The sequence below is a fragment of the Mauremys reevesii genome, linkage group 19 (genome assembly GCF_016161935.1).
Source record: "Mauremys reevesii isolate NIE-2019 linkage group 19, ASM1616193v1, whole genome shotgun sequence".
In the NCBI taxonomy this organism is placed as follows: domain Eukaryota; kingdom Metazoa; phylum Chordata; order Testudines; family Geoemydidae; genus Mauremys; species Mauremys reevesii.
The window spans coordinates 12399815-12421524 of NC_052641.1; the positions used below are offsets into that span (position 1 = coordinate 12399815).

At 38.5% G+C, this 21710-nt stretch overlaps 1 protein-coding gene across 4 annotated transcripts in view; it reads right to left on the reverse strand.

Moving 5' to 3' along the window:
* The window catches only part of CDK5RAP2 (CDK5 regulatory subunit associated protein 2), a 99031-nt gene that overhangs the window by 57612 nt on the left and 19709 nt on the right, over window positions 1-21710 (reverse strand). For all 4 annotated transcript variants that reach the window (XM_039506079.1, XM_039506078.1, XM_039506080.1 and 1 more), the window contains exons 9-15: window positions 21633-21686; window positions 21063-21182; window positions 20338-20430; window positions 17796-18014; window positions 11611-11781; window positions 10482-10655; window positions 3329-3426 (exon numbers count right to left, since the gene is read on the reverse strand). In XM_039506079.1, coding sequence (XP_039362013.1) covers window positions 3329-3426; window positions 10482-10655; window positions 11611-11781; window positions 17796-18014; window positions 20338-20430; window positions 21063-21182; window positions 21633-21686 — 929 coding nt within the window. The remainder of the gene's footprint in view (window positions 1-3328; window positions 3427-10481; window positions 10656-11610; window positions 11782-17795; window positions 18015-20337; window positions 20431-21062; window positions 21183-21632; window positions 21687-21710) is intronic.

Sequence of the window (21710 nt, forward strand, 5' to 3'; positions counted from 1 at the left end):
GAAAGTGAAAGCTTGGAGGGCTTTGCAACGTGTCACAGCAGCACAGTGTGAGAGAGAGCCCAGGCCAGTGGGTCACAGAGGGCTCAGTGGTACCCCAGTTCAGGTGGCACCCTGGGAGGAACCAGTCACAAAGATAATCTTGAAAATGTGAACCAAATGTAGATTGAAGTGTTGTTTTTCTCTGGAAAAACAGCTCTGAGAAGTATAAATTGTCTCATTTATCTCAATGGGGTGTTAACTCCAAAACCTAAAGATGACAATTTAAGTGTCAACATTAACTAAATTAATTACAGAGTATTTTAGCAGGAACATCCACCTAACGTGCTTATCCTAGACTCCCAAATTGCCTCCCATTCCTCCTGAATGTCAACAGACCCAGCTGTCCCCTATCTAGCCGAGAAAAGCTTCAGTTTACTCCACAACACCCCTCAGCATTTTCAGTGATATGCTATGAACAATCAATTAAAAAAACCTTGCAGTATATTGAAAACTGAAAATGAAACAGCTTAAAATAATTTGAATTTAATATTAAAATAACAAGGTGTTACGCACTGATTATATATTTATTTTCATATTTAATTCATGCAGAATCTCAATATTTTAATATAAATGAAGCTGCTGCAGAATTTCCAACCTACTGCACCAAAGTAGCTCAGAATCCAGGGCCATTTCAACAGAATTTAGGTCCAGCTTGCTGGGGATTACACTGGGGCACATTACACTTGCATGAGTGCAGTAGCATTGCATATAAATGCATAGTAAATAAAATTGTTTCAGCAAAACTCATGCTATTAAGGACCTGTGTATAAAAAGATTTTCATTCCATCTTCCAACAAAATGACAAGCATGCTGCTGTCAGTAGTTTTTCCACAACGATTGCTTTAACCAACTCTCCCTCACTCAAGAATATATTCTAAGAGAAAGGTCTCAATACTATTAAATGCTCAGCAAAAATAAAACACACGTCTAAAAGCTAAGTAAGCACACTTCCATCTCCTCTTCAGAGCTTAATGCTTTTACTGGAAAAAAGCAACAATTCCCTGCTGTGGGGAGACAAAAGAGATGTGGTTGTGGCTCTGAGAAAGGGGCTCTTCCAAAATGTAACCATTAAAGTGGTTTGGAATAAATAATGCCTAAAAAAAGGGGAAACGTCATCCAAAACCAGGATATATTCTTTGTCTAAAATCCAAATAAATCAGGATATATTCTTTGTCTAAAATCAGCACGGCTGTGGACATTATCTGCAGGGCTTACCTAGTAGCACGCTGGACCTTCAGGTTCTGGCTTCAAGGATTTAAGCAGTACAATCCGATGTACACGGCATTGGACTGGGGGTCAGAAGACCTGGCTATTACTCCCAGCCCTTCCACAGCCTCCCTGTGTGACCGGGAGCCAGTCACTTCCTCTCTCTGTGCTACACTTTCCCCATCTATATAACGGGCATGATCCTGCTCCCATTGAAGTCAGTAGCAAAACTCCCTTTGTCTTGAACAGTGCAGGATCGAGCCCAGTGACACTTCCTCAACTTTGTAAGAGGCTTTGAGATCTTTAGATGAAAAGTGCCACATCAAAGCTAAGTACTGGTTACTAATATTACACCTAATCCCTGCAGTCTTAATACTAAAAAAGGGAGTTTCAGTGTTAGAAGTCATAACACAAGAACTAGGGGTCACCAAATGAAATTAATAGGCAGCAGGTTTAAAACAAATAAAAGGAAGTATTTTTTCCCACAACGCAGAGTCAACCTGTAGAACTCCTTGCCAGAGGATGTTGTGAAGGCCAAGACCATAACAGAGTTCAAAAAAGAACTAGATAAATTCATGGAGGATAAGTCCATCAATGGCTATTAGCCAGGATGGGTAGGGATGGTGTCCCTAGCCTCTGTTTGCCAGAACCTGGGAATGAGCAGCAGGGGATGGATCACTTGATGATTCCCTGTTCTGTTCATTCCCTCTGGGGCACCTGGCACTGGCCACTGTCAGAAGACAAGATACTAGACTGGATGGACCCTTGGCCTGACCCAGTAGGGCCATTCTTATGTTCTTCAAATGAGATGTTAAACCAAACTCTCTTCTACATGGGTCAGCTGACTATTCAAAAAGAAATCAATAATCCCATTACAGTAGGGAATAATCCCTGTTTTCTGACCACTAACTCCTCTCTCAACAAAACAGATTCTACTGTCTAAGGGCATGTCTACACTGTGGGGGGGGGGGGGTGTTTTTCCCAGCCCTGAGTGACATAAGTTTTGTCAACATAAGACATGGTATAGACATGGCCTAAAGATGTATGTGAGCGACTGTGAAATATATAAAGGCTATCATGCTTTGCTACACACTCATTCCACCGCCAAAATCTTATCTAACTCATGCTTTGTAACACACTTTGAAATACCTTAAAGAAAACACATACTATAAAAATACAATCATGTTCTTTTTTAAACTTCCCCAAAAATCTACTTACCGCCTTTGCTATAAATGTAAAGTTAATGAAGTAATTTTCACACCCCACATTGAGATAGATAAGTATTAACTGTATTTTAAAGAAGGAGAAACTAAGGCACATTGGGCCAGATTTTCAAGAGGGCTCAGCACCCCGCAACTCACACTGTGATGGCTTGGGTCAGATTTTCAAAAGACCTGGACCCTCAATGGTCTAGGTTCTTTTGAAAATCTAACCATTCATTTTGGTGCCCAAATTGATTGTGGATACAATTTTCAAAAGCCTCTAAGTGATTGATTTCATGGGAGTTAAACTCACAGGCACTTTTGAAAATCCCAGCAGTGCATCTTTAGGCATCTAAATACCTTTGGCCTTAAGTGAGTAAATAATTTTTTTTAATTTTACCCTAACTGACTTGCCCAGAGTCACACAGAGCCAAGGTTAGAACCCAGATCTCATGTCTTCCATGCCTAGACTTTTGCCACTAAACAATGCATCCTCTCATGATTTATTTATTTCATTTTATAGAAGTATTAAAAAGGTGCCCTTGAGATAAGTTGCAGTACTTGTATTTTGATTTTTACATAACACATCACAAATCCCCCCGCCCCTTGAGCAATTCGCAGTCCCAACCGTTATAATTCTTCAAATTTCAAATGTTTGGCGGGAGAAAATGAGCCTTCCAACAAATCCTGAAAATCATCAGATTGGGCTATTTTGGACCATACAAACCAGTCCACGCATCCCCCTTTTTAAAGGAGACATTTGGGGCCAATGCCAGCCCAGTGTAAACCCATGAAAATCCACTGATTTAACAGTGGAATTGCACCTTCTTATCCAACTTGTAGCACAGATGACGTTCAAGCAAAGAAGAAACATAATTTACCTGTCTGAGTCTTTCAGAGTCTTCACTAGAGTAGAATAAATGTGCTGCTCTTTTCTTAAAACAAGAATCAACTCTTCATATTCAGATTCTTTTTTTTCCTGAGTTAAAAATAAATTCATATTAATCCAAGAAAGTGATTTTAAGTGTGTGTGCACGCGTAAGAAAAAAAATATTATATATATTTTTTTTTTCCTAGAGATGACAATTATGTCAGTCTCTGCTTTTAAGAGAAGGCAAAAGAACAACTAGTGCTGGAGTAGCAGAATAGAATCAGAATTGAATTTAAAAGCTATTCCTGCTACTTAAAAACCATTGTTATTAAAGAAGGCTAATAGTGCTCTGTTACTTACTTACTTACCATAAAACAGTCACATATCTAAGCAGTGGTTCATCATTTTTTATCACAGTATACAAAATAAGCTCCCTACCCCCCTCCCATCCCCAGCCTCCTCATTTCCAAAAGTTTACACACTAACAAACCAGGGAATGATCTGCCAGGCAGGTATTTTGAGGGTTTCATGCTCCACTTCAGAACACTGCTCAAAGCACAAGCACTGACTTTTTGATTTCCCCTGGGGCTCTCCACCCCCACTCCACCCCAGACCCCACCCCCACTTCACTGCACCCCTTCCCCAAGGCCCACCCTACCTCCATTTCTTCCTGCCGCACCTCTTCCCACCCCACCTCTTCCTGCCCCCGCTCCTCCCTCTCCCCCTATCCCAGGCACTTCCTGCCCGCAGCTGAACAGCAGGAGGAGCTGATTGGTGGGGCCCACTGGCAGGTGTTGAGCACCCACTAGATTTTTCCATGGGTGCTCCAGACCCGGAGCACCCACAGAGTCGGCATCTCTGGTTCAAAGAGTACTTGCTGTATTTTGGATAAAATTAACTTTCTATTGGCAGGGGAGTCTAGCAACAAACTTTGGTCTATTACAGTGATTCTCAAACTTTTTTTTACTGGTGATCCCTTTCACATAGCAAGCCTCTGAGTACGACCACCCTCGCCCCCCATCAATTAAAAATGCTTTTTTTTTTTTTGTTAAATATATTTAACACCATTATAAATGCTGGAGGCAAAGCGGGGTTTGGGGTGGAGGCTGACAGCTCGCGATCCCCCCCGTATAAGAACCTTGCAACCCCCAAGGGGTTCTGACCCCCAGTTTGAGAACCCCTGTTCTATTATTTAAGAAAAGGGATTGTAAATAGCTGACAAAGGCTGAACATGTCAGAGACATGCATCCATTGAGTCAACTTCCTGAACAATCAGCCTGATTACTATGAGTCAGATACTTAAATATCTGTTCCAGAAAAACAAATGATTTACCTTTTGAGAGCAAGAATTGCAGGCATGCTGTTGTAAAAAAATCTATGTTTCCAGTATGTGCCTCAGAGAGATTTCTATGATTTTTGAGTTCTCAGCTGTCCCTTTCAGCAGGTGGCATACCTGCTGCCAGCAACATTTGCTTGCAGTTACTACATAAAAATATCTGAAATATCAGAAGTTTCCCCATGCCCAGAACAGGAAGTAACTGGAGTAGCTGTGGGATATCAGTTGGCAAATTTTGATTTTCTAATGGTAACCACTGTATTTTCTGGTCTTGTTGAGGGAGAATAACAACTCCTAGTGCCTGTAATCATCAGTTTTCTTTTTTGACCAAAGATACAGAAAGCAAAAATCAAATCCTCCAGCTTTGTGGAGAAAATTAAGAGTTGATCTATTATAGCAACATACATTTAGAGAACAAGAATTAAAGGTAATTCTGACTTCTCCATATTACATCCACAAGCTTGGAAACTACATTCTCCAGAGACACTTTATCATTAGTGAACAGATCATTAACAGAGGAGAAACCTACACTGTGGATTTCAACCAGCTGTTAGTACTCCAATTACAATCCCAAAGCAAAGCATTGCAACAAGGACCCAGTTACAGTAGAACCTCATTAATTCATACTAATGATGTGAAGAGTCGTTGCAAATTACTGAATTTTTCAAATTAACAAAGTAACCAATACAAAAGAAGGGACATTTGCAGTTTACTTTTCATTATTTATGCTAAAACTTCATACTTTGCAAATATTCAACATTCAATTCATTCTGTAGTTTGAAAAATATTTTGATCCACTCAGACCTCATTATAGGAATCTGCTTAACAGTGCTTACTAAGAAAAGAGGATAGGACATCATTTTAAAACCATAAGATCTTTCGGAAAGGGACTATATCTTTATATATGATTGTACTATGCCCTACCACAGTAGTGGTCCTCTCCTGACTGGTGTCTCTGGCCACTACTGCAAGATATATATGAAAGGGTAATTTATATCCACAAACAACGAAGTATTCAGATTAGCAAGATCTACTGTATTTAAAGAGACATGGTATAATCAATAAAGTAAATACGATAGGAGGTAGCAGAGATACTGACTCTCAACCAAAATTGACCTCTTGACATATAGTGTTAGGGCAAATACGTTAGTGCAGATAGCTACAAGACATGTAGGATAGAAATATTAAACTTTCACCAAAAGACTATGTAAGGAGGCAACCTAATCCATTCAAGTCTGAACCCAAGTCTGAAAATCCATTGCTAAGTAGAGATGCTAGAGGACTTGGAAGGCTATTTCCCTCTAAAGATTTCTTAAATGGCAAGTGATGGAAGGAAAGGATATACATTTCCACAGTAGGTAACACAACAGCATAGTCACAAGAGTATCCCATTTCTTCATGTAAGCAAAAGAGAGTTTTCTAACAGAATCTAAGTCATTTGGAAACGTCTGCAGGTTGAAGTCTGAACGATTGAGAGGGGCTAGAACCTACGCTTCCCCACTGACTAACTCCTATATGACTAGGCACCCAGAGGTTGGCAGCTTCCTCCAAGATTGCACTGAAATGAGCTCAGACAAACCGTGTGGAGCCCTTAGGAGAGCGGCGCTGCCAGATATCCCCGAGTCCTCTGTCTAGAGAGGAAGAATGGCATAACAACTGTTCCTATTGGTGACTCTTCTTGGTACATGTTATATTCAGAACAGTTGGAAATGCCGTAAGGCTGAGGGCTTGAAGCACCAGTCTCGTTTTTCTGCTCTGTAAGGCAGAGCTATATATGCATTAGAGGTGTTACTCCATTGGCAGAAATTCCTGTACAGGGGAGTTAGTCAATGTGTAAATGCACTAACTATGCCCATTTCAATCATCAGGCCACATGCAGGGTAGTGAACAAACGGCACATTTAAGTGTGATGATGCATGGACATCAACCTCAAAAAGATGGTTCTTTTCAGCCATAAGCTCACGTCACCAAAATCAGGAACTGAATCACCTCCCTGGTAATGCATTTACAACTTCAGCTTCAACAGGCTGAATGCAATGATTGCAATGTGCTGATCACAATTTAATAGACAAGACACATGTTTTTTTTAAACAGGTCAACGGCTTCACTTTCCATAGTCACGATGACTCAGCAACAAAGTGCACACTGCATCAATTTCAATAGTTGAGACACGTCTGCAGTACTGCAACAACTGCCTCAATTCCAATTCTCAGGGCACACATCAACAGCTATCCTCGAGCCATATCAATAGCTTTGGTGCATTGACTATAATTCTCTGACTACAGCAAATTAAACACCACAGTTGTATGCACACGGTATTCTTCAATTCCCTGATCACACAGTATTAACTCCCTAAATACTGAAGTAATTATAACAAAAGACAAACAATGAGCTTATGACAGGATTTGCAATGTGCTTTGTGCCAGCAGAGAAGTCAGTTTTACCATGGGGGTATCACCTAACGAGATTTCTTATGTCAGCATCAAGTGTTGTATAAAGTAGCTCACTTTCTTGGAAAGGTGCATTAGCACAGAAAAGCTATATTACAATAATTATACAGGTTTTATTTACACCTACAAAATCAATTTAGACCCCAGTTACTGAAGCACATGCTTTACAAAATGGGAACCCTGTTTTAACACCAGAGCCCGGAAGCATATCTAAACGATTGAGCAAGAGCCTCACCTCATAAATTCTGTTGCTTTTGGTTCGTACTAAATTGAACTGCAAAGTTCGAACAACTGAATTAAAATACATTTGTGTGACAAATGGCCCCACTAACACGGCGGTGTGGCGAGAATGGGGAAAAGGGCATTAAGTACAGAAATAACAAATATTTTCAAAATTACATAGTAGTCCATTGCATTTCTGCATTCTCTAGTGGTAAACCCCACAATGCATCATTCTGAGGCTTCACAGATATCAGAGGAGTCAGCAGTTGCATGACTAACCTAATTACCAGTGCACACATTCGCTCTCTCTCCACTAGCTCACTACTGTGGCTCATGAATCCAAACTTCAGTTAGAAACTGCCTTTTATCTCTCCCATCCTGGCCAAGGCACCCAGCCGTGCTTCAGATGAGTTGCTTTAAAATTTATCTTTACTTTTTTAAAGTAAAAAGATATTAAGAGCTAAGTTGCAGCACCTCCCAAATTAGTTTCTTAAACTTTAAAGCAGCAGCTAGGCTAAAATATGGGATTTAGTGTCTTGTATTTATTGGTGATGAGATTCCAACTGCGCACTTGGCTGGGAGACGGTGCAGCTCAGTAACTTCATCAAAGAGGCCAAATCAGCCAGTGAGAACACAGCTTTGGATAATCAGTGTCCAAAGATCTACTATTAACATGCCATTATGGGCTCTTCCAGGGTGCGATCTTCGACACTGGTGGAGCTGAGAGGAGAATGGGTTTTGATTAGGTATTGTTCTCAGTCAAGGAGTGAACTAGCACAAGAGAATGGATTAGTGATTAGAAGTTGGCATTGGGTCATTACTATGCATAGCTCCATTTGTCATTGTTCTCGTTTCTGGCTGTACACCTGTATGGGACGGTAGGGTTGAAGAGGGGGCAGTTAGTTTTCATTTTCATTAATTCTGTGTGAGTCCACCATTGTAGCATCTTACTTTTTCCTCATGGGGGCAGCTATGTGAATGAAGTGTAGTCGGTTTTGTTCAATGTGTTTCTCTTGCAGATAACTATAGAGGCAAAATCTCTGACTTTTCACAGGTTTTATTTTTTCTGCTTATGGGTTTGCCGCATACTGTAACCAACACTGATACATTTTACCACCCATCCACTAAGTCCCAGCCTGTGCTTATGTGTCCCCTGCTAATTCATTTTGGGTTTGCCCAGGGCAAATGGTGGTGTTACCCTCATAGGGAATTAATTCAACAGTCTACATAGCACAGCAGGTGTATGTCCTTGAGCAGGTTTCACTAATGAATGGTACACTGAAACAAGTGAAGTGATTACTGCTTCATTATTTGGAAGTGGCTGTGCATTTCTTGTTGATCTATTTAACTGGCCTTTTGGAGATTTGATTTTAAACACTTCTCGGAAATAATAGGAAAAAGACAAGAAACTTAATGTATGCCTTCAAATGAAGCCTATTTGTTCTCTACCTGTACACGATAAAAGCACTAAAAGAACAAAAACATACATTGACAGAGACAGTAGGTAATGTCTCACAATAGGATTAAAAACTTCACATCTGTGTGTGATTGTTTTGCTGGTACCAGAGTACTATATATAGTAACCAAAATGTATATACTGTGATTTTGTATTATGACCTCAGGTTTCTGGCGACAAGTATAAGCCATCCTAACTCTTCTTTATATTGTCAAATGAAAAAGACTGCCATGTTATCTAGCCATCCTCCAGTTCTCACCACATGTCTCCACTTCAGAAGTCTCTGTACTAGTTTTGCTTTTAACTTAGTACAGTATTCTTTCCTTAAATCTGCCTTCATTTCCACCTACATCTCCTGCCCCAACTGTCCACAAAATTCTTGATTGCTCCTGTTGTCTCCTTTGCTCACTCAACTTTGTACACTCTTTCCTCTTCCGTTAGAAGTACACCAAGCTCCCTTCTCCTCCTCTTTCAGTAACATGTCCAAAAACCTAAAACGTTCAGTGAAATATTCTAGCCACAGTGACCATACAACTCTCTGTTCTGCGTTATACAGAATTTTGCCTGCTTGTGCCTTCACATTTTAAATTGTTTGGGACACAGACTTGTATTTTCACATCATTCACTAGTGTTTGGTGCAGAGTATGCTTATGGTACTATGTAAACCAGGGGTAGGCAACCTATGGCACGCATACCACCTTCGGCACACGAGCTGATTTTCAGTGGCACTCACACTGCCTGAGTCCTGGCCACCAGTCCGGTGGGCTCTGCATTTTAGTTTAATTTTAAATGAAGCTTCTTAAACATTTTAAAAACCTTATTTACTTTACATACAACAATAGTGTAATTATATATTATAGACTTATAGAAAGAGGCCTTCTAAAAACGTTAAAATGTATGACTGGCACACAGAACCTTAAATTAGAGTGAATAAATGAAGACTCGGCACAGCACTTCTGAAAGGTGCCGACCTCTGATGTAAACAATAATAGTAATATACACTTTTCAGACCATGAAGTCAGCTATTAGAGAAAATATATGATGAAATGATTAATCAAGTGCTGGTTTCTTTCCTCCTGCCACACAAAAGTTTCATCAGTTGCACAAATTATAGTAATCCTGAACTGAGTTAATTTTAATGGGTTAATCCTGGTTTACACTGGCTAATTCCATTACCCTAAATTATAATGGGTTGATTCTATTACCCTATGTCAGTGTTTCTCAACTTGTTGATCACAACCCCCAAGAGGTCAAAAAAGGTCACAAGGTATTGAAAATTGTATTATGTTTCAAAGCAAAGAAAAACTCACTCCCCCACTCCCTTATCCTTCAAGGTCATGTATTCTTTCTATCAACCTTGTCTTTCTAAAAACCTGGACCTGGACCAACATGGTTACAAAAGCACCGCAAACAGCCTCTTGAAACACACACAAAGTAGAGCCATTGTTATCAAAGATACTCTTTTTACTCTTACATAAAATAAAAGACTCCTTTTATAGTATGTTTTTACCCTCCAAAATAAGGGCTGTCAACCTGTAAAGATTGAGAAACACTGCCCTATGCTATATAGGTTCATTACAATTTACCTGATCCCACCTTTTTTAAATCAATGGGAAAATCCCCAGTGATTTCCAATAGGAGGCAGATCAGGCCCAATGTTTCTATTTATCTGTAGAGGCCAAGGTTGAGTGAAACTTACCTCCAACTCTTTGACAATCTTGATGATTGACTGCTGAGACTCGGAAGCACATTTTTCCTTTATTAAGTCTTCATTCTTCAACTCAAGATCTTCTTTAGCTTTTAAAAGGTTTTTACACTTTTTCATAAGTTCTTGAAGTTCTACATCCTTTTCTTTAATTGCTGCATCGAGTTTCTAGCAAAACAAAATAATGCATGGAATGAAAATCCTGCAAAGGTTAGTATTACTAGTGCAAAAAATGTATAACAATTAATACAAACTTCAAAAGCAACTTATTTCAAGTACATTCTTTGTTGTCTGGTGGAAAGTCCAATGTAAGACCACAACAAGAGAAAAAGATAGCCTATTGACCCTCTTTGATTGCCATTAATGTCCAAAATGTTCAAAATTCTTTTATATTTAAATAGTTAAATTAGGGAGCATAGAAAATACCAAATTAGCAGCACTGATACACTAAAGGATGATACTCAGTTTGGGCTCAATCCTGTAAGATGCAAACACCCTCAATTCCTACTGTCTTTGCTAGAGAGCATCTTTTATCCACAGAATATGTTTAATCACTACAGGCATCCTCAGAGCTGCCCATCAATGTCCCTTAGCCCCGGTTTGAAGGGAGTTCCTCATAAGGATGAGAGAGCAGTTCAGTATCAATACCCATTCCTTAACTTCTAGTTTTTGGGGAGCAAATTGAAACAGGTTACCAAGGGAGGGTGTGGAATCCCCATCACTGGAGGTTTTAAAGATGAGGTTAGAAAAACACCTGTTCTGACTTAATGTGAGAGGATGGACCTGGTGACCTTTCAAGATCCCTTCCAGCACTACATTTCTATGAATACCTTAGATGCTTTGGGAAGCTTTTAAAGCACCTTGTTACAACAGCAAAATCTCTACATGAACACTGGCAAAGCTTCCTCCCTCCCCCGCCATAAATTTCATAAATCTGAATAAGAACTCTTGTTGAAAGCCACACAGCTATGTATCTATTCTGCAAATACAATGTTATAAAAAGTAGAGGATTATCATGAAAATCAACAGCAATTCCAAACAAAAATGGGATTTTGTAATCATTCCTCATACAAAAATCAAGTGATAAGTTTTCATTTTTTCATTTCAGCTTAAGTCTACCTACCTGAAGCAATAGATCCTTTTGATTGACACTGTCTGTTAGTCGCTTGATAACTAGTTCTTGACTCTGCAACTTCTGATTGCTTTCACTCAAAAGAATATTGTAATGATGTTCCACTGCTTTTTCTCTCTCAATCATTTCACCATGTAATTTCTCTAGCTGATTTCTAAGGTCCTACAAAAAGATGAAACCGAATATTTAGAAAATCAGCTTCATAAAAAACTTGAGTGACAACCCATGTTATTAGTTTAACTTTCCATTGCTTTAAATTACTCCTATCACTGAATGTTCTAAAGAATGTATCCAAGTCACTGTCTTCCTTTTAGCATCTTAAGAATAAAGTTTAGGCAATAAAACTTTAAGAGTGAGGTGTCAATACTGTCTTACATTAATCTATGGTATTACTGTCTTAATGCCTTTCCTTCAGAATGACTGGACTCAAAGGCAGTAGAAAATCTCTTTCTCACACACACACACACACACACACACACACATTTTGTCACTGTCAGTCAGCATGAACACTCATTTCATAAATCAAAGCAATTTTACGCCTTTGCCAGAAATAGGAGAAACTGGCTTAGTGGTAATTCAGTTTGTCATCTTTTCCTTCTTCCATTCACACCATGGAAAACCTTGCACTAAGGTTGTTTTACTAGTTGCTCTTGCATTAACCAAAAGGCAGAAGTGTTAAAACATTTCCCTTCCCTTATGGCATGAGCTTTAGACACCAACCAGGTAAGAAAAGTTAGTCTTGTGATTAAAGCACTGGAGTGGGCTCCATAATTGCATCCTGTGTGACCCTCACTTACTCTGTGCCTCAGGTTCCCATCCGTCAAATTCATGTTTTGTCTATTTAAACTGTAAGATCTTCAGCACAGGGACTGTCTCTAACTGGATCCATGTACAATGGCAAGTATAATGAGACCAGGATCTTGGTTGCTGCCTCTAGGCACTACTGTAATACAAATAATACTTCCCCCTTATTTTGTCAGAGACACAGTCACAAACTTCCATATGTTCTACCTATTTACGTTCCTAATTCTCCTATCAATCATTTCCCTTGTCTGTTTGAAGTCCTTCATCTACAGGTGAGGCTACATGTGGGGTCAAGAGGGTGCATCACCATCAGAAGTCTTTGGACAAAGTGTGTTTCAAACATGTTCACTTCCTAACATCTGACCACTAAAGGGATCGATCCTGAAAACAATGGAACTATATATGGGAGAGTGTTTGCAGGATCAAGCACCAGCACAGTGTATCTTATTACTGGACAGATTCCAGTCACAGCATGGAGGAAAGAAGCAGCATAGGACAAGAGAAAAAAACATAACAATAATTTGGTTTCTCATAGTCTTCCTCTTCCCCCATTCTACTTCCAGCATCAATCATTAGTTGCTTCCATGTAAAACTATGTTTATGGTGATTTTGCTAGAAGTTTCAAGAGTAAGAAGGGAAGGAGGGGCACCTTGTGCCCTATAGTGGTCTTGTTTCTATATTGATCTTGTCTGACAACTCTTATTTCACAGTAGAGAGCAAAAATGCTCAGTGCAAGGATTGTATAATAGAATGGAAGAAGATACCAACAAAAGAGCAGTTGTCAAAAATTGCTTTGATGTCATTTAAAATACACACTAGCTTGCGTTACTTTAACCGTTTTTAAAACCCCGTAGAGCCAGATGAGTTTTACGGAACACTATTTTAACTTTCATTACTAAAGAAGTGTATGTGTTAAATACCGTATGTTCTAAATATTTTGCATATTGCACACACAGTAGTCACCCATAAAGAACATTTACCCAGACTGGTATTTAACACATCACAGTTACTTCCTATTCTAAGTATAGAGAAATAACAATGGTTATACTTTAATGGCAATCTGTTTATTAAGTTGTGTGATTTTCTTGACTTAATTACTTGCTTTATGCAAGTTCACATCAGACCCTTATTATTTTGTTTTGTGCATTAAATACCAATTATTTACACTGCCTTTTGCTTTACTTTATTGAGCTTAATATTGGAACTCACATTAAGAAATCACTAATAGCCACTTCAGACCCCAAATCTGCAAACTAACTAATGCAAGTAGTCCATCTGAGTTCAGTGGGATTACGAGCTTGGAATAGAGACTATTTAAGTAAGGACTGCAGGATCAGTCCCAAACTTTGTGTTTGCTGAAGGCACTACCACCATCGCTCTCATACATACACTATTCCTCAAATGCATGTCCATTTCCACCTACTTACTGACCATTAATACAGCTTCAAGGGTAGAGACAGAATGACCTTTTTGAAGGTGGTATGAAATCGCATGACTGTAGCTGCCTTTGTCTCCAAGTTATGGAATTCCTTATTTGGGTCACATCAATCAGATTCATTTGCAACATGTAAATTGGCATTCAAGGCCTGACTGAAGAGCTATGAGTTTAGTGATGCATTCTATACCTCACACTTTGACTTTAATTTTTGCATTTTTTCCCCACTACATTTGGAGACTAAATGAATAAATTATCTTCATTTTGTTTTAGGCAGCTAAGACTTTAAACACTTGAGATCTAACCCTCTCCTAGAGCCCAGAAACGTATTAGCTTTGATAAAGAGAAGTCAGAGATAGCTTTATGGAGAGAAGTCATAAGCAGGCATGGACAGAAAAGAACCTTTTTCCTCCTTACATGATGTAAAAAGCTGTACTTGTCAAGAAAGGGACAGAGACTGCTTCCTCGCTGGAGTAACAGATATTAATGGCTAAGGGGAAGGGGGATTTTGAATGGCCAACATGTAGTGGTTCCTCAACAGAGAATGAAAAGGATTATATGTGTTCATCTGTAGAGACAGTAGTTCAGCCCATGAGATTTCCAAATCCCTCCTAGACTAAGCCATGACCGGAACTGAAAATTATATTCTTTGCATAGGCTAGGATTCTATAACACACAAAACTACCCCTCACTACAGTAGATTGCTTGAATAGGAGAAAGTCTATTGGTTTCTATACAGTGAGTTACATGGATAATATGGTAGCTACAGCCCTTTACAATGCTTTCTGCCAACCTCTGTCTCAAGGGATTTTTCCTATGATTAATGATAGTTAATTGAACTTAGAAAAAATGAATTTGAAACATAACTAATATTAGTTGAACACAGGAGTGAGTGCCTCCCCGTCTTTGTCAGATGGGAAACAGGTTGGTGAACAATTAAGGCTTGAAGCCTCGAAACCTCTCTTTCAGTTTAATTTCAAGAGGGAAGAGCGAGTGGTAAATTCTGGCTAATGAGTTATTGTGCACTTCCCAACCAACTGATCAAATATGACTATAACTGAGAAATATACCTTAATGGTCTGTATTTCAAACAGGGTAGAATAGCTATTTAACATATTTCACCATTACAGCTTGAACAAACTCATAGATTTTGAATTTTACCTAATATTGAGACCATGTTGTATATACATACAGACAGTTGATGCACATGATAATTAAGATGTGTTGATCTTTATTCCTGATCATTCTATAAGAAGCAGTTTGTTAAACAAGGTGTATCTCAATAGCTGATTGTTTTAGCAACTAAACTATGCAGAGCTGATAATGTTGGGATACTGTCTAAAGATAGTTCCCTCTTAACGACAAAAAAAAATAGATGATTAAGTGCCAACTAATATAGAAGGCTGGGGTGGTATGTTCTTTTGTTGTTGATGTTCCTGTTTTGTTTTTAATTAGCTGAAGCTAGCTAACAATCCACTGAACAAAAAGGATATGAAAGTAGGACAGAGTAGCCATTTTGAAGAGAGTCTCTATTCCTATTCATCATAAGGAAGATCTTAATGATTTATGTTGATGGTTTGGATGAACAAATCCCAACAGTCTTTCACATATTAAACTTAACTGATCTTTTCCACTTTTTCCAATGCACAAGCCTACCCCACACTCTATCAAAATATGTCCTTGATCATTCTATACTGGCCAGGTCAGAAGTTGGGTGGAGGCACCCCTCATGGGCCTCTCTCTCTTTGACACAGAATCCCACTAGCTTGTTTTGATATTGTTATTTACAGAAATAGATTATGATGATTATTCTGTGTGAAAGGTCATTAAAAATATCCCAAACATGTAAAAACAGGAAAGAGATTAAATGGCATCTAACTATGGATTTGGATAAGGGTTCCTATACAGTTCAGGTCCATTTTGTTAGTTTTTTGTCTATTTAACTGTATGCCAGTCCATCTGAAAATAATAATAGAACAGCTTTAAGGCTGCTCACATAAAATGTTTGCATCAGATCAGTGAAATGGTTTTCTGTTTCTCAAGGAGCAAGATATTCTAGCACACATTTTTACTCCCACATACCTTCTACTCAGTGAGCCACAATTCATAGGCTATGTTATATCCAAATGTACTTGCAGCTCCGAAACTGAAGCAGAGGTGGTGAAACTACCTAAGAGTAGGAGTAGATCAGGGATGTAATTTTTAAGACTGTTCATCTTTTGGCAGGGACACTTTTCCCCCAAGGAACTTAATCACTTACATGGAACTTGGCTATAATTGAGTCAAACAGACTTCTCCAAGGGCTGTAACTATGTGAACCCCCCCTCAAGCCTGTCCTTCCTGTACACATTTATATTCTAGCTCCCTTAAGAGAAGATGAAGGTTCTGGGTAGAGAAGACAGTTGAAGATAAAATACTTTAAATCAATAAAATGTGCTTTTTATGGCTGTTGTAATGACAGGAATCATCCATTCTCTTTTTTTTCTATCCTCAATACACAGAAGAAATTTCAAGGAGCAGCAGGGACAGAGATTCTGCGATGGCAAATGAACCGCACCTGAGATCAAACTAAAGCTATAACTAAAATAAACGGATATTGTAGAGAAAAATATACCGGTATATTGTTTATACAGCGAAAGAGACCCCTCTACTGGATTTAAACAATATTGCAAGAGGTCTACTGCAAATTTCGTATGTAATTGGTACAGTGAGAGGCCTTTAATAACTGGAGTACAGTGCCCCCAGCAGAGAACATTTAACAGTGGCAGAAGCTGCTCTAATACAGAGCATAACCTCATCGACACCTTCATATGGCTAGCCTGTCCCTATGTAACTATACACCCTTTAATAATAAACAGAGTTCAGTCTGTCTATGCAATCTTTTTTGTCTACAGATGCAAGCTCATTCTGTCTTCTGTGTAATTCAACGTGGCTCAAGGTCAGACCTTGCTTAAAGGCAGCAATAGGGATTTTTATGAGTTGACCATGCCCAATGGAGAAAGCTCATCGCCTTTGTTTATGCTGTTGCCAGAACAGAAGAACCAGCCCTCACTGAAGCAGCGGGTGAGAAGACTAAAATAAAATCCACGTGAGAAGACACACAAGTAGACAAAGTCGTGCTTTAAGCTAGGCACGCAGCACGGGGCACAGCCTTTTACTCAAAATAAGGAAAGAAGGAAACCTGCTCTTTCACTTTGTTGCAGGAGCCTGGCTTTCTGAAACAGAACGTGTTAGTCTAGACAGGAAAGCAAGGTGAAAGGTCCTAAAGTAGAGAGCTGCAGAGAAATTAATAAACAGACACAGCACTTAAGGCTCGTTTTGGATTGTGAGCAGCCAATCCTTTGTTAATGAGATTTTTACAAATAGAAACAGAAATTAAAAAGTACAGAATTTACAGGGAACAAGATGTGATGGTCAAAACAAGCAAGAATTCAGCTCAAGGTCGTAACCCTTAAATAATTTGGATCATACTGTAACAGGGCTGGAAAGAAAAAAGTTTAAAGTTAGAGTAGTGTAATTTAAGACAATTTACAAAATATGTAGCCTGACAGATATAACAAAATCATCATAAATGTACACTATAGATAAATGAGAGATTCTACCTACAGGAAGACTGAGACTTTCTAAAAATCAACTTTTTCCATTTACCACTTATTTACTGATTTTATATAGGACTCAACCAGAGGGCTTTAATTAAAAATAAGATCCGAAGAACATGCCCCAGTCAGTTAGAACAACTTAAAAGATACACCCCAAAACTTGTCTTAATCCTCTCAGCCATGTCCTTCTGAAGACTGACTTTGGACACTTGCATTTAACTTTCAGAACGATTCAATTGAAATTTAGAGTGCAGAAGTGAATATATTAGAAAGGAAATACATGCTAGATTAAACTTCATCCACTATTTTAAAAAAATAGAGAAAAATGTGATAACAACATTAATGGTTTTGTCGCCTCTGCTCTTCTGTAGTTGTGCTTCATCCAGTTCCCTCTCCATTTTCTCTCTCTCTAGATTCAAATCATTTAGCTCTTGATCAGTCCTTTTAATCCTCCTTTGTAGTTTACGGTTCTCTGTATCTTTTGTAAGGTTTTCGGAACGCAGCTCTGCTAGGAGGGTTTCTTTTTCCATCAAGAGAGCTTGATAATCCTCAGCACCCTAGAAGAGAAAGCAGCATTCATAGTCTGTACGTGTACTTTATGAAGCTCAGAGGTCTACACTCCTGCCTATTTTTCTTCCCCTTTCTCTCTTCAACATTTCATTCAACTTGCAAAATTCAGTGCAATATCAATTACCCAAATAGCATAGGAACATTACCTTCTTTGGGGTAATTAAGATAATTTTCAGTGTAATAAAGGCCTTCAATGAGATCCAGGTTGGGATAACAAGTAATTCGATAACTAAGGTTTAGACAATAAAAGTTGAACTGCAAAGGAGTCTAGAGTGAAAATGAGAATAATGTGGGGCTTTTGGAAGTGATAATAGTACATAAAGTTTTTCACATGCAGGTCATTAGTTTCAATCGAGGCTATCAGGGGTGACCAAGTCATAAGCATGTTGTGCATATGAACTGGAAGGCAGTCACCGTTCACTTCAGATCATATGCACCACTGTAGTTGGCCTTCTTGTTAATGATCACAGCAGAAATGATAATGAAGGACTGGGCCATGCAGCTTGATTTACTGACTGACCCAGAGCAGAGGTCCCTTCAATGCAGTATTGAAATTATCTGGCATGATAATGAGGGGAAAGGTTTGCTTTGCCACCCACCATGCTACGTTGGTTCTGCAGATAGGATAGTTTAGTTTTCAACTTTATAAAACTAAACACCATTCACAAGACTGAAGTTATAAAAGGAAGGGTGGCCGGACCGTATTTCACTAAATGGGACTCTACGGGTATAAAACTGCAAGGGTTCCAACGTGTAAAGCCACATATCCATTCAGAGGCCAAAAGCTATTTGAAACAGAACTGGGGATAACAGTTTGAATTTACACCAATTTTAGTGTGGTGCTTTTTTTTTTAAAACTTTTTTTTCATTTCTGAGATCAATTTATAGAGCAATACTAATTTTTAAGCTAAAAGTTCCCGTTTCATTAGATTGTGACTGCTTCAATGTAATTCAAAGCAAAAATGCCAGCAGTCACTAAGATTCAGGCCACTCAGGGTATATCTACAAAGCAAAGAAAACCCCATGGCTGTTGACTCGGGCACATGGGGCTCAGGCTGTGGGACTGTTTCATTGCTGTGTAGACTTCTGGGTTTGGGATGGCATCTGGGTTCTAGGACCATGCAGGATGGGAGAGTCCCACAGCCCAAGCAAGCTCAAGCCACAGGTTTTTCTTTGCTGTGTAGACATACCTCAGTAGCTTTGGTGCACATACATTAGCACATATAACACTCCTGCGTCTCTTTCCACAGAGATCAGGAAGAGAGGGAACCTCATGACAGAACATCATTTTCTGTTTTTAATGAGTGTTATTTTAGTTACTCACTTTGGGAATCTGTGTTTTATTAGTTTTTGGATTGAAGACAAATGCACAAACATAAAAAATAAGATAAGATGTGATGTTTGGTTGTGTGAACTATTTTTAAGTCCAATATTCATTTTACCAAGGGCTTCCTGTTCCATAAAATGAGCCCTTTATATTGCACGAACTACCATAAAGTCCTTTTCTTCTCTGCACACATGGAAGTTATTAACGTCCACTGTTTTATTACAAACATTACACTGTTCTAAAATAAACATTTCACACCTATTACAAAAAACAAAATAAAACAAAAACGCCAAGTCTCACACACCCACTCCTAGTCTGCTAATGAAAAGGAGACAGCTGTGTGCCATCACCACACTTATGGCAATGCAGCCCAAAATCTTTCACTATCTTCCCAAGTGGTCTCATATACGCGAACAGAACAAACAACAAAAGAACTCTGCAAAAACCCTCAAGAAAGACTTCTGTGGTGGATGAGAAGTTACCCAGCACCACCAGTTGAGAGTTGAAAGAAAAGAAAGAATTTGAGTGGCTACTATCTTCCCTGGCATGGCCCAGAGTAGTGTCAATACTTGTGAGATCATCAACAAATTTAAACTGATCACTGGAGTTTACCAAAGCTAATGATTTTTTTTTCTTCCTATACTAAATAAGAAAGCTCTACACATCACCTAAATTATGGAGTTTCTACCCATGCCTCCATACTATTGGAAATTTATGAAAATCTATTCTTATTTTACATTTAAAGATTACTCTTTTTAATTTAATTATTCATTCTCACAGTTGCTATTAAGAAAAAGAATTGAGGAACAAGAGAGTAATGAGACATCTGTACTTTCAGTGTTCCATAATTTAAACTGAATTACTTTAGGCAATTTGCTTAACAATTAGAACAATTAAACATTTTAAATTAGTTTTAGTTTCTTCACCCAGTGCACCTTCTGCATGAAAATATTGAAAAGCAATTGAAATTGTTTGTATCTTACCTTGAATTTCTGTATCTGAGCTTTGTGTGTGGCCTCTCTTGCCTTAGCCAATGAAACATTTAGATCTTCAATTTCAGAATTAAGTTCTTCATTCTTTAGACAAAAGAAATACTCATGGATGCATGAATACAAGTATCCCCAAAGTGACAGTGTCAAAACAAAGATCTTTCTGAATGGGCAGAGCTGAATAATAAATGATCAAATTGTTTCTTTATTCACACAAAAGGTAAACAAAAAAAAACCCTGAAAATGCCCAACTGAGCTTTATATATAAAGAAAGCAGTACAATAACTCTACATACAAGTTCAATAATTTGTGCTATATGTCCACAATGTTCCACAAATATCTGAAGGTGGCCCCCACTACCCTGGCTTTGGTTAATATTAAGCTCATTCTCACCACACAAGGTATTATAAGCTTGTGCCTTTCTGCCAGGTCTACAATTGCTTCTGAGGATTCAGTAAGCAGCTCTCTTTTCCCATCTCTCAAGAGCAAGTGTATCAGCTCAGAAATGTATCTTTTTTCCATGGCCATTATCAAAACTCCAGCCAGCACACTCTGATTTCAAGTAGCAAATATGACCTACAGTCTTCCATAGAACTGTTTGAATTTGCACTACTGGCCTGCTCCAAGGCCTACTCAAATCAACTGAAAGACAGTGGCTTCCGATGGATTCGTTCCAAATTACCTGGATACTTCTAACCAGAAACATACAATCAACATACCTCTTTTTCCTTTGTTTTTAATGCAAGAGTTAGGCCTTGAATGGTTTTATCCCTTTTCAAACCATTTTTCTTTTCAACACTAAGCTCATTCTCCCTCTCTCGAAGTTCTTCTTGAAGAGACTAAATAGATTACATTAGGTTGCACTAAGTTAAAAAGTTCATACTAAAATACACCATAAATGCACAGTATGTATTAAATGCACTAGCTCATGCAGTTCTTACATCTCATTAGTCAAGCCATTAAAGCAGACTATAGACCAACCCTAAGAGGTCTCCTTACAGATCTGTGACAGGAATATGATGAAGGAAAGCTGATGTACTGGGATGGGCATGAGTATCAAGCATACTATCTCAATATTTGAGGAGTTCTCCTATCTACTTTGCTGTTTGGAAATAGGCTGAGCCTTTGCTTTGTCTCCTAATACAACAAAAGAAAACTTGCCAAAGGTTCTGCATTAATCCAATTTGAATTACTCACGCTTTACGTCTAAGAACACATACAAAAAAAAAAAAAAGACTCCCCAACATATATGTTATAAACGTTCAAAGAGAAACAAGTTTTAAACATACCTGGATTTTTTTTTCAAAGCAATTTCTCTCATTTCTAAGTTCCATTTTAATAGCCTATAAGAACAGAATAGTTGTCAC